At 44.5% G+C, this 12,932-nt stretch overlaps 1 protein-coding gene across 21 annotated transcripts in view; it reads right to left on the bottom strand.

Moving 5' to 3' along the window:
* Positions 1–12,932, bottom strand: part of LDLRAD4 (low density lipoprotein receptor class A domain containing 4) — a 436,878-nt gene that overhangs the window by 38,522 nt on the left and 385,424 nt on the right. For 2 of the 21 annotated variants that reach the window (XM_017963853.4, XM_017963852.4), the window contains exon 1: positions 994–1,779. The exons of 16 other annotated variants lie outside the window; for them this stretch is intronic. In XM_017963853.4, the coding sequence (XP_017819342.2) occupies positions 994–1,063 (70 nt within the window). In that variant the 5' untranslated portion in view covers positions 1,064–1,779. Of the gene's footprint in view, positions 1–993; positions 1,780–2,153; positions 2,296–12,932 lie in introns of those variants that run through there. 3 more of the 21 variants (XM_008979463.5, XM_035270493.3, XM_008979464.5) reach the window with 3 other exon arrangements.

A 12,932-nucleotide genomic window follows, 5' to 3' on the forward strand; every position in this document is an offset into this window, starting at 1 on the left:
CAGGAACCAGTGATGACTGGACGGACTAGGGAATCCCTGAATGCAGACTCCACGAGCCCGTCTGGGTGGAGTGGCATCTCCTCACTCTATGAAGGCCCAAGCATTCATCCACTACAATGACTTCTCACCACACATTCTAGAATCTAGAGTTTCATGATCTTTTCAGAAAGAAATTTACCTAAATATCTTCTGATCAAAGATGACTGACAGGATTTTCTAAAAAATCAGCAGAGGAATAAGAGCAATTATAAACCTTTTAAAAGTCTATCCCTCTGCCATGCTATAAATGGAAAAAAAATACATACATAAGCCAGAATTCTCCCTATAGGATTCATTTAAAATCCACCCTCACCTCCACCTCCACATTATTAATTTAGGAAAGTGCATCAGAAAAAAAATACAGCTGTACATGGAATGAAACCTTCTCCACAGGGGAGTGTGCTTGCTTCTGAGGCTCTCGTCCCACAGTCAGTCTGTCTGTCTTTCACTCTCTTTGGCTCTCTGTCTCTTGGAGTCACAGTTCTCCGTCCTAATAGCTCCTGTCACTACATGGATGACTTAAGAAAGTGTCCAATGAACCAGCCACATCCTGAGAAATACCTTTTCTTTAAAATGCAGTTTTCAACTCAACAGGATGAAGAAAAAGGACCTATCAATGAGTAACAGAAATTCCAGAGGAGGTCTGAGCCTCATATATAGACATTTGAAAAAAATAAAACTCCAAAGCAACAAACTGTGTACTCATGCATAGCACCTCCAACAGGAACAAACTAATTCCAGACTTGAAAGAAGCTGAAAAAGCCTGACATGCATCTTCCTAAAGGGAGTCCCACCCTGAAATGTTCTGAGTTGACAGAACTCTCTTAGGTAGAAACAAACTTCTTGAGAAACAGCTTCTCCTCTTTTCAACTCTGTCCTCAGACCAAACTCCAAGAGGAACCATGCAAACCTGAAAGAGCATGCATCATCCACAGCAGTTCCCAGGAAATGTACCTTTTTTAAAGAACAGGTCTTTGAACTGAGCCTCCTTCAATGTGCTGTTGTTCAGGTGGTCACTGGACATAATCAGGTCCTCTGCAAGTGGGAGTCCAACCGTGACGCAGCCCTCTACGTTCAAAGCATCCCTTCAGCTTCCGGCAATCTCCTCTCCAGGCAGCTCAGAGCTGCAGTTATAGCCGGCGTGTGGTGTGGGAGAGTGTGTGAACGTGGCGGGGGGTGGGGGGGGTGTGTTTCTGTCTGCCTTGTTCACTCTCTCTCTACTGTATCAGCGGGGCCCACCCCAGGTGCTAGACTCAAATGCTGTGGCTCTGACCGCAGACTGTGGCTACCAATTACCAACTGTCATCAACAGAAACCAGGAACTCTGCGGCAGGAAGCCCGCCGTGTTACTGAGCAGAGAATAAGTCCGGGGTCTCTGATCTTGAGACCAGCTGGACACCCAGGGCAGTGCCGTTTACAGCAACGTCTGTCAGTGAGCAGTCTGCACCTCTGGGGTTTGGCCTCACACCTGGACGTGTCACACACACAGACAAGAATGCAGCTAGATGGCTCATCTTGTCTCACTGCGTTCAATAATCTTTTCAACAGGCAAATACCAAATCAGTCCAGACAGAAAAGAGGAAATCTGCAAATCTCACACAATATTCCTTCCCTTGATCTCTGCTGGAAGCTTTCAGCGTGGAAGGACCGCAGAGGGCGCTTACCAAGACAGGACCGTGACAGGCAGGACACTCACGTTAGGCCGGCATGCTTCTCCCTCGCAGATCCGCTCCCCGGAGTGTGCGCACCCAGCTGGGAGCACCCACAGCGCCCCTCAGGCTGCGAGCCAGGCTGTCCTCTCCTGATGCTCCCTCTCTACAGCCTCTAACTGATAGGAGCAGCTCGCAGGGGCTCTTGCAGCCAAGCTCTGCACTGGTAAGGGGTGAGGTCCTACCCACAGCAGGAAACACTGCCTGCTCCTCTCCCTCCGGCTCTCTCTTCCCCTCTCGGCTCTCCCATTCCTTCCCTCTCCCTCTGCCTCACATTATTATTCCCCATGTATGGTAACACAAAAACACCACAGACTCCTTCAAAGTCAGGACGCTCAATGTTCCTACCCAGTTTTAGTTTATAAGGATCAGAAATTAGAGAAAAGAATCCCAGGCAATTCAAACCTGAAAGCAGAGACATGTCTCAGGAGGGCGCTTTCTCTTGCTTCATTTTGTTCAAGTGCAGTCTCTTTTCCCTAGGTCTAAACAGTTTGTTTCATCTGAGTGTAAAACATCTCCTGTGCATTTGGATGCCCCCAGGCTGTGTGAAGAAAATTCAGGGCAGGCTGCGATTCTGTCTGTCGCAGTTTTCAGAGAAAATCACGGGGTGGCTGCAGTGGAAAGGCCAGCCTGCCATGGTAACACTGCAAATAACCACCACCACAAGCACTGCCCGGTGCCCAGAATAGCCCTTGTTTTTCCTTATTTAGGGTAAATAGGAATGACATGTGGGCCACAACAATAGTTTTGGCTGTGGGAGGAGTTGTCAAAGCAAAACTAAACTCTGTTGGTTACTACCAGCCTTAGAAACCAGGACAGTTGACGTTAGCAACCTGCCCGCTGTCAGCCCGGCACATCACCTGGGGCATGACAGCAAGGACTGGGCCCTGATGTCACTGCCGGGTCCTCTGGGTGGCTGGAAGACATCACTTTCTCATGTTCTCATTTTTGGGAGCAGGGGCAGAAAAGCAACAAAAGAACCACCCAGAAGAATCTCCAGAGGCTTCACATGGATAAAAAGAAACCAGGGAATTTCAGCAAGAAAAGTGACAACTGTATTAATATACAGCTGCCTGGGAAATCCAGACTGTGTGATTCTTCCTGAGCAATTTCCAAATTAAAAGTGGAACTTTCCTCCCTGTGTCAGACTTTCCCTGACTTCTTCTCAGAGTCATGCTGCCAGGGGAATGAAGAGGGAATTGCCCTCAGGAAGAGGCAGGTTCAGAGAGTATTAGAAGCTGCTGTCACTTCAAGCCACCCCTCCCTGGCTGCCAGCCTCCCTAGTCCCTGGAGCCCTGTGGCTCCTTGCCACGGGCACTTCCTGGTCAGGCTCAGTCATGTGGTAGGCTTGCTTTCAAGCCAGGGCCTCAGCCAGGAGTGCTGCAGACCACTGTACCTGTCTGTTTCTTAAAATTAGGGCTTTGGGGGCTGGGCAGGGTGGCTCAAGCCTGTAATCCCAGCATTTTGGGAGGCCAAGGTAGGCGAATCACCTGAGGTCAGGAGTTCAAAACCAGCGTGGCCAAAGTGGTAAAACCTTGTCTCTACTAAAAACACAAAAATTAGCTGGGTGTAATGGCACATGCCTATAATCCCAGCTATTAGGGAGGTTGAGGCGGGAGAATTGCTTGAACCTGGGAGGCAGAGTTTGCAGTGAGCTGAGATCACGCCATTGCACTCCAGCCTGGGCGAGAAGAGCAAAACTCTGTCTCAAAAAAAAAATTAGGGCTTTGGTGAACTTCGTGATACTCGGAAAGTTCTCCTGTCCTTTGCTAATGGACATATTTGCATTTTGAAATGGTTATAAATTGCCTGCTTTGGGGTTTAACATTATATAAAATGAATACTTCATATATATTTTTTTAAATGTATGTTTTTTTCATTTTAATGGCCACAGGCTATTCCCCAGTGTCTCAATGCATTTCCTGTGTTTGGCTGACTTCGTTGTCACTGGGCATCTCGGCCATGGAAGCCGATCTTTTCCTTCCCTCCCTCCCTCCCTCCTTTCCTCCCTCCCTTCCTTTCTCCCTTCCTCACTTCCTTCTCTCCTCCCTCCCTCCCTCCCTCCCTCCCTCCCTCCCTCCCTCCTCACTGTGTCAACCAGCCTGGAGTGCAATGGCGATATCTTCAATCACTGCAACCTCTGCCTCCCGGGTTCAAGTGATTCTCCTGCCTCAGCCTCATGAGTAGCTGGGATTACAGGCGGGCGTCAACACGCCCAATTAATTTTTGTAATGTTTGCATTTTTAGTAGAGATGGGGTTTCATCATGTTGGCCAGGCTGTTCTGGAACTCCTGACCTCAAGTGATCCACTGACCTTGGCCTCCCAAAGTCCTGGAATTACAGGCATTAGCCACCGGGCCAGGCTACGGAGCTGATCTTAATTAAGCTCTTTGCTCACTCAGTTTAATGTTCTCACAGTTCAACCCACTTAAAAATCACTTTCAAAACTTTTGACTTTATGAATGAAAGTTTACTTTGAAAACATTTCCCACACCTAACACACACACACACACACACACACACACACGCTGAACGTTCCTGTGTCTGGGGCACGGCATAGAGGCTGTCTTGGGATTTGTGGCTTAACAGAGGCACAGGACCTCTCCCAGCCCCTGCTGAGGGGCTGTCTGGGTGGATGCACTAGGTAGTGCCCTTGAGTTTTATTCTTAATTCCCTTTTAAGCACAACCTGAAGATGGTGCTTGCTTCAGAAGGAAGTTCCGAGGTCAAGTTGTGACTCATGGTTCATGCCCTGATACACAGCACACCCCTACCCTAAATGACAGCATGGGCATCACTGGGCTCTTTAGCTGAGACCTGCCAAAATTTCTTTTCCCGTCATTCAGAGAAAATGGCAGAGGGTGTGGGAGAGAGAAGCCTGTGGAACACACAAGTATGAAAGTGTAAAAACATTTGCATTCGGAACTCTCTCCTCCCACATCATCTTTACATTGCGGCTTTCACATGAGTACTCTGATGGCTATCACTTCTAATGGGAGTTTTGTGTAGTCACCAGAATACCTCAGAGCTTAAGAGGCATCCACGTGTGCAGCAGAGACCTTGAAAATGGAGCAAGGCAGGGTCACCGAAGACACACACTTTCAGAAAAGTTTGTTGGTAGCAAAAGGACTTGAGACTGTAAGGATATCTTCAGGTTTCCTCTATAAAGGTCTTCAGTTCTTTAATCCATCGGACAAATATTTACCCGAGTGTTTACAGTCCTTAGGAGGAAATGCACTGGACCTTCAATGGAGTCCTACAGATAAGTGTTTCTGTGTGGCTGAGCTCATCGAAGCTTCCATCTCCAGGTAGTTACTTTTTTAAGGAACCAAACACGCTCTAGGGATCAGCTATCAGTTGAGACCTGCATGGGACAAGCTAAGGTGGGTGGAACCTTGCTGTGGTGAATGGCCAAAAAGAGGCAGCTTAGGGCAGGGATCTGATTGGAAGTGATCAGTTGAGATTTCAGCTCTCATTCAGCCACTCCAAGTATGAGTAGCTCAGGGGCTACTCAGCTCATTAGCTTCAGAAAAAAGTTTCTGAGTGCTAAAGTGAAGCTCTGCTCTACCAGAATCTGTCTGTCATCTCTAAGCCCAGTTATAGCATCTTGCCCAGCCCTGGGCCTCGCCCCGGCTCTGACCCCCAGGGCTTCTCGGCGCACCCTGCTGCCTCCCCCTCCACAGCGTGCCCCACCACGGAAGCTTCACTCACAACAGAAATTCTCACAGATAAAGATCACTTGAAGAGTTAGAAATAACGATCGCCACTCTAACTGGCATGAGATGATATCTCATTGTGGTTTTGATTTGCATTTCTCTAACGACCAGTGATGATGAACTTTTTTTTTCATGTGTTTGTTGGCAGCATAAATGTCTTCTTTTGAGAAGTGTCTGTTCATATCCTTTGCCCAGTTTTTGAAGGGATTGTTAGTTTTTTTTTTTACATTGTTGGTGGGAGTGTGAATTAGTTCAACCATTGTGGAAGACAGTGTGGCAATCCCTCAAGGATCTAGAACCAGAAATACCATTTGACCCAGCAATCCCATTACTGTGTATAAGCCCAAAGGATTATAAATCATTCTACTATAAAGACACATGCACACGTATGTTTACTGCAGCACTGTTCACAGCAGCAAAGACTTGGAGCCAACCTGAAAATGTCCATCAATGATAGACTGGGCAAGGAAATGTGGCACATATATACCATGGAATACTATGCAGCCACAAAAAAGAATGAGCTCATGTCCTTTGCAGGAACGTGAATGAAGCTGGAAACCATCATCCTCAGCAAACTGACACAGGAATAGAAAAGCAAATACCACGTGTTCTTACTCAAAAGTGGGAGTTGAGCAATGAGAACACATGGACACAGGGAGGGGAACATCACATACTTGGGCCTGTCGAGGGGTGAGGGACAAAGGGAGGGAGAGCAATAGGACAAGTACCTAATACGTGCAGGGCTTAAAAACTAGATGACAGGTTGATAGGTGCAGCAAACTACCATGGCACATGTATACCTATGTAACAAACCTGCACGTTCAGCACATGTGTCCTAGAACTTTAAGTAAAATAAAATAAGAAGAAAAAAAGGATTAGAAATACCTTTTTAATGGTTCTGCAGCATAAATTTAGCATTTGTAAACATTCATAAAGATTTACTGCTATGTGGAAGGCACTTTCAAGTACTATATTATCTCTTATCTTCACGCCAACCCTGTGAGGCACATTTTTCTTGTTACCACTTTACAGAGGGGGAAACTGAGGCTCAGAGAGGGTGAGTCTTCTGTCCCAGGGCAAACTGCTGGTGAGAGGCCGGCGAGGAGTTGGAGCTGAGGCAATCTGACTCTGACACTCCCACCCAGCCACTCACCCATTGTTTTGCTCAGTGGCCAGTGAGCTCAGAATTACCTAACAGTCAACAAATGTAGCAGCCACTGAAACTAACCGAAGGATGCCAGTGGACTGATGATGACTTACATTGATATTTTTTTAGCCTGATTGCCCAACTTCTTTTGGGCACTAAGGGGATGAGTTAACTTGCAAATCCACATACAAGAGTTTGCATCTCCACATGCTGCCATGAGGCTCTTGGAGCCATTTTATGTGTCTCGTCTGCCTGTTAATGCAACTCTTGTTAAGAATCATGGCTCTGTCTGTTGCAAATTCCCATTCTTTGAGGTTTATGACTATGCTATAAAATTTTGCTCTGAGATGAAATTTTCCACATAAAATTTAATCCCTGGTATTTGGCCTTCAGAAAACAAAACAGTACATTTTAAGTAATTTTGTTATGCTTAAAATCATGAATGAGGATTTAAAAATAACGCAAACTTTATATTCCCACAGACTCAAAACATGGTAATAGTTTGATACTTCTGGACATTAGTCTATAGCATGAATAATCTAGTGTATCCTTGGAGCTTAGAGAAACGCGGCACAGAGAGGACTTTATGTAGAAATGCAAACACTCTGCGTGCACTCCCACCAGCCCCGTCGTTTGATAGGAATGTTCGCACATATAAAGTGGGTGGCCTCAAGGAGCTAGCAAGCCAATAAGGTGGATTCCACATGTATTAAATAAATTAGTTCAGATTAAACATCATTAAAATAGCTTCCTAATATGCAAAAGAGTCTCTGAATTAGCAGATTTGAGTGTACCTTACACATTAGCTATAGTACTAAGTGGGAAAAAAAAAGAATTAAAGGAATTACTCATAATTCCACATTTATGGTGCTATAGATTTTCATAATGGCTAAGCTACCTCTTACTAAGAGGGTTTGTGCCTGAAATTGCAACTACCCTTCCAAGCCCCTGAAGAAAATGGGAGGCAGTATGAAGTTTTTACAGAGGCCAGTTAGAACCAACTTTGGGTTCCAACCCTGCCACCTGTTAGGTCAAGCTGGGTGCATTTCCTCATCTATAAAATGAGGCTGAGAATAGTTACCTCACAGGAGGATGAAATAGCACATCCAACCCTTGCTCCTCAGAGTGTGGTCCACAGACCAGCAACTGCAGCATCCCTGCCTTAACAGAAATATGATCTTGAGCCTTGCCTAGACCTTGGAACCGAAGCCTGCATGTTAACCAGATGCCCATCCAAGTGATGTTCACACCGATGTTTCAGAGGCCCTGCTCTACTCCAGACTCCTCACCTGGATGAAATGAGCAAGCCAGGGGCTTGGAGAAATTGTGATGCACGCATACCACCACGAGGACACATGAAGGCTCCTGTTATTGCTAATTGTCATTCAACAGTGATTTTAAATAACAGTACTCAACATGCAACAATTTGCATGCACTTGTAGGTAAAGCAGTAACACTGCCCTCCTGGGCATGGAAGGTGCTTCCTGCTACCCTCTGCTCTGTTATTGATCCACCCGCACTTTTCAGGAGAACTGGCAGGGGTTAACAGTGTCATCAGGGTCCCCAAGAATGGCAAAGCTAGCTGGCTTATGTTAACAGAGGCTCTGGATGGGACACAGTGGCTCACACCTGTGACCCCAACACTTTGGGGGCCAAGATGGGAGGACTGCTTGAGACCAGGAATTTGAGACCAGCCTGGGCAACATAGTGAAACCACGTCTTTAAACATTTTTTTTTAATTAGCCAGGTGTGGTGGCACCCGCCTGTCATCCCACTTACTCCGGACGCTGAAGCAGGAGGATCGCTTGAGCCCAGGAGGTTGAGAATGCAGTGAGCTGCGATTGTGCCAATGCACCCCAGCCTGCACAACAGAATGAGACCCTGTCTCATTAAAACAGAGGATCCCGTGTTGAGAAACTATTTCTAGAATATTTGGTATCCTTCATAAAAACTCGAGAAGTCTTTTAGGATTTCTGGACACCATGTGTTAAGAGAACACTCTGATTCTGCACTCTGGAAAAACTCAAGTGCCAGGAGCAGACTTCTCGTAAAGACAGAAGGATGAAGATGCCAAGGCTCCGTCCCTATGAGCCTGGCCCCACTCTCTCTACATCCCTTCCTCAGTCTTCCTGTTCCTTGAGAGAGCCAGATGCCAGAAAGAGAGTCCTGGCCCTTGAGCATTCTGGAAGCAGCACCCATTCCTGCTGCATGTGTCCTGCCTGCCTGGTGGCTGCTGGCACGCCCCCAAATCTTTCCTTATCAAGAAGGCATGCCGACAGTGCCTTCAGAAAACAGCCACGACCTCTTCTGGGGGGTGTTGAAGGGGTGGTAGAAATCTGCATATTTCAGGTGAAACACGTTTCTCCTATGGAAAAACGCACTGAATATTTTACCATTTAAAATGTTTGATGTGGTTCCTCAGGAAAATATTTTATTTTGCTTTTCAAATATATTACAATTTTCACTTTCATCCCCAAACTGGAAGGCTGAATAACCTTCATAATTCATCTTATTTCTGGGTACGGCATGGAAAATGAGGCTCAAGATGTTTATTAAGTCAGGAGTTAGACACTGCTATTCTAGTTCTCAGTTTTTTTACCCTATAAAAATTGTAACTGCCCCTTGAGAGACCGAAACCCCAGTTTCATTAGCTCCTTAATCCAGGCAAACGGCGCGCCTTCTTGCACATGCGCAGTATGTGGCACACATAGGTCGTGCTCATGAGAGTCCATGTGGTTGCCAAGCGGCGGCAGCCTTGGGGCCGCTATTCCTGCAGCTGTTAGGGCAGCGGCCCGCCCCAGTCCTAAGGCACATACTGTCACCTCTGCAGCTACTCTCTGTCTTGCTTATAGACTCCAGAATGCATCTAGGTAGCTCCAAGACCTTTAGCTTTGGACAAAGCATTCATTTCTTCAAAAGCTGAGATAAAATCAAGGCACATTCCAGGGTTTTAATTTTGTATTAGAGCATACACTAAGCCACATATCAGAGAAATTATGTGCCAAAAATCCAAGCTAGTCCAAAGTCAACCTTGACATCAGATCTATATAACTATACTCGGTTTCATCTTTGGCATTTTAAAACTAGCGTGACACACAGATGCTGTGAAGGCAAGGATTTTCTGCTCTCCGGTGCCAGAGTGTTTCTGAAAGTTCCAGCCGGGGATTGATCCTCTTTGATGCCAGCTCCAGGAATGCATGCAGCAAATGTAGAGTGCTTACTATGTGCCCGCCACCCCAAGTGCTGCAGGAAACAAAGAAAGCCAGGAACCACCCTTGTCCATGCCATCCCTACTTCACATCTGTAGCAAAGCTAGCAGGGTTGTGAGGCCTGTGCGACTTAGCGTGACCCACAGCAGGGCACTCAACGTGGAGCCGGTGAAGGCACCAGGGAAGGGGGTGCTGCTGGAGCACACGAGGGGGTGCCTAACCTAAATACTGACAACAACAACTAACACTGAGATGGTGCTTACAGTGGACCAGGCAATACTCCAGGGCACTCTAACTCATTCAATTAGGCCATTTAATACTTAGGACTACCAGGAGATGAATTCTAGTTATTATCCCAATCACACTGGTGAGAGAATGGAGGCACAGAAAGATTAAGTAATTTGCCCAAAGTCACACGGCTGTAAGTGGCGATGCCAGGACCTGAGCTAGGAAGACTGGCTTCAGAGTCTGTTCCTCACCACTCCATCAGGCCAACTCTAAGTGTGTCCAATCCTAGGATGACCCTTCAGAAGGGTCCTGATCCATAAATCCCATTTAAAAGGCTCAAAGAATGAATTTTTCTTCTCTTAGACCAGGGCTCTAGGAAGTTCTGGAAGTACATAGAGACCATTTAACTGAACCTGATATCAGGAAAGGACTTCTTTTTTCACACCTCAGGGAAGATGGTCCTAGAAACAAACTATATTACCAGGCAATTTTCCTTTATGTTAAATTAAATCTGTTTTCTGGAAATTTAAGGTTATTGCCTTTATCCTTTTCCTTATCTTGGGCTTAAATGAAGTTTCTGCTTCTGTACTAGAGTATAAAAATGTAATTAAAAAACTTAAATATTCATGAAAATCAGAGTTTTCTAGACTAAAACTCCCTCAACACTTTTCTTTGTTACTGTTTTTAATTTGTTATGTCCACAGCCCTTTCTCTTCTTTCTGATTGAAAGCATATAGGGATGTCCCCCCATTAAATGTCCTCCATTTAGGGATTCACTGGAACCTATTCCAGTGCTGAAAACCATGATGTGCCTGAAGGGCCTGCTCAATTCAATATCTTACTTATTTGTGACTTGAAAAAGTACTAAAATAAAATTTTTTATTTGTTTTTTAATTTCTAGTTTTTCCTCTTTTTATTTTTTAAACAAAAAATTAGGCCGGGCGCAGTGGTTCACGTCTGTAATCCTAACACTTTGGGAGGCCGAGGTGTGAAGATCACTTGAGGTCAGAAGTTTGAGACCAGCCTGGTCAATATGGTGAAACCCAGTCTTTATTAAAAATACAAAAATTAGCCAGAAATTGCTTGAACCCGGGAGGCGAAGGTTGCAGTGAGCCGAGAATGTGCCATTGCACTCCAGCCTTGGTGACAAAGCAAGACTCGGTCTCAAAAAAAAAAAAAAAAAATTAAATGTCATAGTTTAAGAATGATGACATTTGATAAAATTCCCCCCGTCCCGCCACCAGTGATGGTTCCCAAAGCAACCAATATGCTGGTTTTGGAAGTGTGTGGATTTACAGTCAGATATCCTGGTTGAAATTCTAAACCTTACTAAACCGTCTGATATGATTCAGTTCTTTTCTACTTTTAGTATGAGGTTCAGGGGCACATGTGTAGGTTTGATACAAGGGTATACTGCATGCTGCTGAGATTTGTGCTTCTATTAATTTCGTCTCCCAGATAGTGAGTGTAGTACCCAAAAGGAAGTTTTTCAGGCCTTTCTCACTTTTCTACCTCTTTCCTTTTGGAGTCCTCAGTTTCTATTGTTCCCATATCTATGTCCATAAGTACCCAGTGCTTAGCTTCCATGTATAAATGAGAATGTACTTATATTTAGTTTTTCTGTTTCTGCATTAATTCACTTAGAATAATGACCTCCATCTGCATCCATGTTTCTGCAAAGGACATGATTTCATTCTTTTTCATGGCTGTGTAGTACTTCATGGTGCATATATATATCACATTTTCTTCATCCACTACTGATGAACATCTAGCTTGATTTTGTATCTTTGCTATTGTGCTACAATAAATATACAGGTGCAAGTGTCTTTTTGGCACACTGATTTATTTTCCTCTGGGCATATACCCAGTAGTGGGATTGCTGGGTCTAATGGTAGTTCTATTTTAGTTCTTTGAGAAATCTCCAAACTGCTTTCTATAGTGGCTGAATTATTTTACATTTTTACCAAGAGTGTATAAGTGTTCCCTTTTCTCTGCAGCCTCACCAACATGGTTTGTTTTTTTAATTTTGTCTTTTTAATAATAGACTTTCTGCTGGGAGGTGGTGTCTTGTCATGGTTTTGATTTGCATTTCTCTGATGGTTAGTGATGTTGAGCTTTTTTTCCTGTGTGTGTTGGTCACTTGTAAGTGTTCTTTTGAGACTTACAAAAGAAGTGTTTGTTTATGGCCTTTGCCCAGTTTATAGTGGGGTTATTTGCCTTATTCTCATTGATTTGTTTACGTTCCTTATAGATTCTGAATAAATTCTCATTGTTAAATGCATTATAATGTCAGATTTCTTTGTTTAAAATATTTCTACAAGGTTGATAAATGGAAACATGAAAACTGTAGCTGTGAATGTGAGGCCCCTGGTTAACCAGAGATAATGGAGATGGATCGTCTGGGCTTTATGATGACATCTTGCCACCATGAAATAGACAGAAGCCAAAGGGTTAGGAGAGCAGGTGCCCATCCTCTCTACAGGCCTGACAGTGCCTTTTATGCAGATAAGGAGAAACATGGTTTTGTTTTGATTAAAAATGACCTTAATTGCAGGAAAGCAAATCCAGTAAAATAGAGTGTTAATAATAAAAATGTAGAGTCCTCACAGAAGAAATGCTATTCTGGCAGAAACACATCTAATTTTGGTCATACAAATAAAACTAATTTTTAAAAACATTGTAAGCTTAGAAATGTTAATACTGCAAATACCTTTACCACTTTTTTTCCTGTTGTATACCTTACAGAAAATTTTCCAAATTGGTCTATCACCATTAATCCTCTGAGAGGCAGAAATCCTGGCCAATGTTGGCTGCAGGGTGGCAATTTGGTCACACATGTGCTTCTTGGTGATTTTTAGCTCAAACAGACAAAACAGCAAATGGAG

Source organism: Callithrix jacchus, chromosome 13 (genome assembly GCF_049354715.1).
Source record: "Callithrix jacchus isolate 240 chromosome 13, calJac240_pri, whole genome shotgun sequence".
Taxonomy (NCBI): Eukaryota; Metazoa; Chordata; class Mammalia; order Primates; family Cebidae; genus Callithrix; species Callithrix jacchus.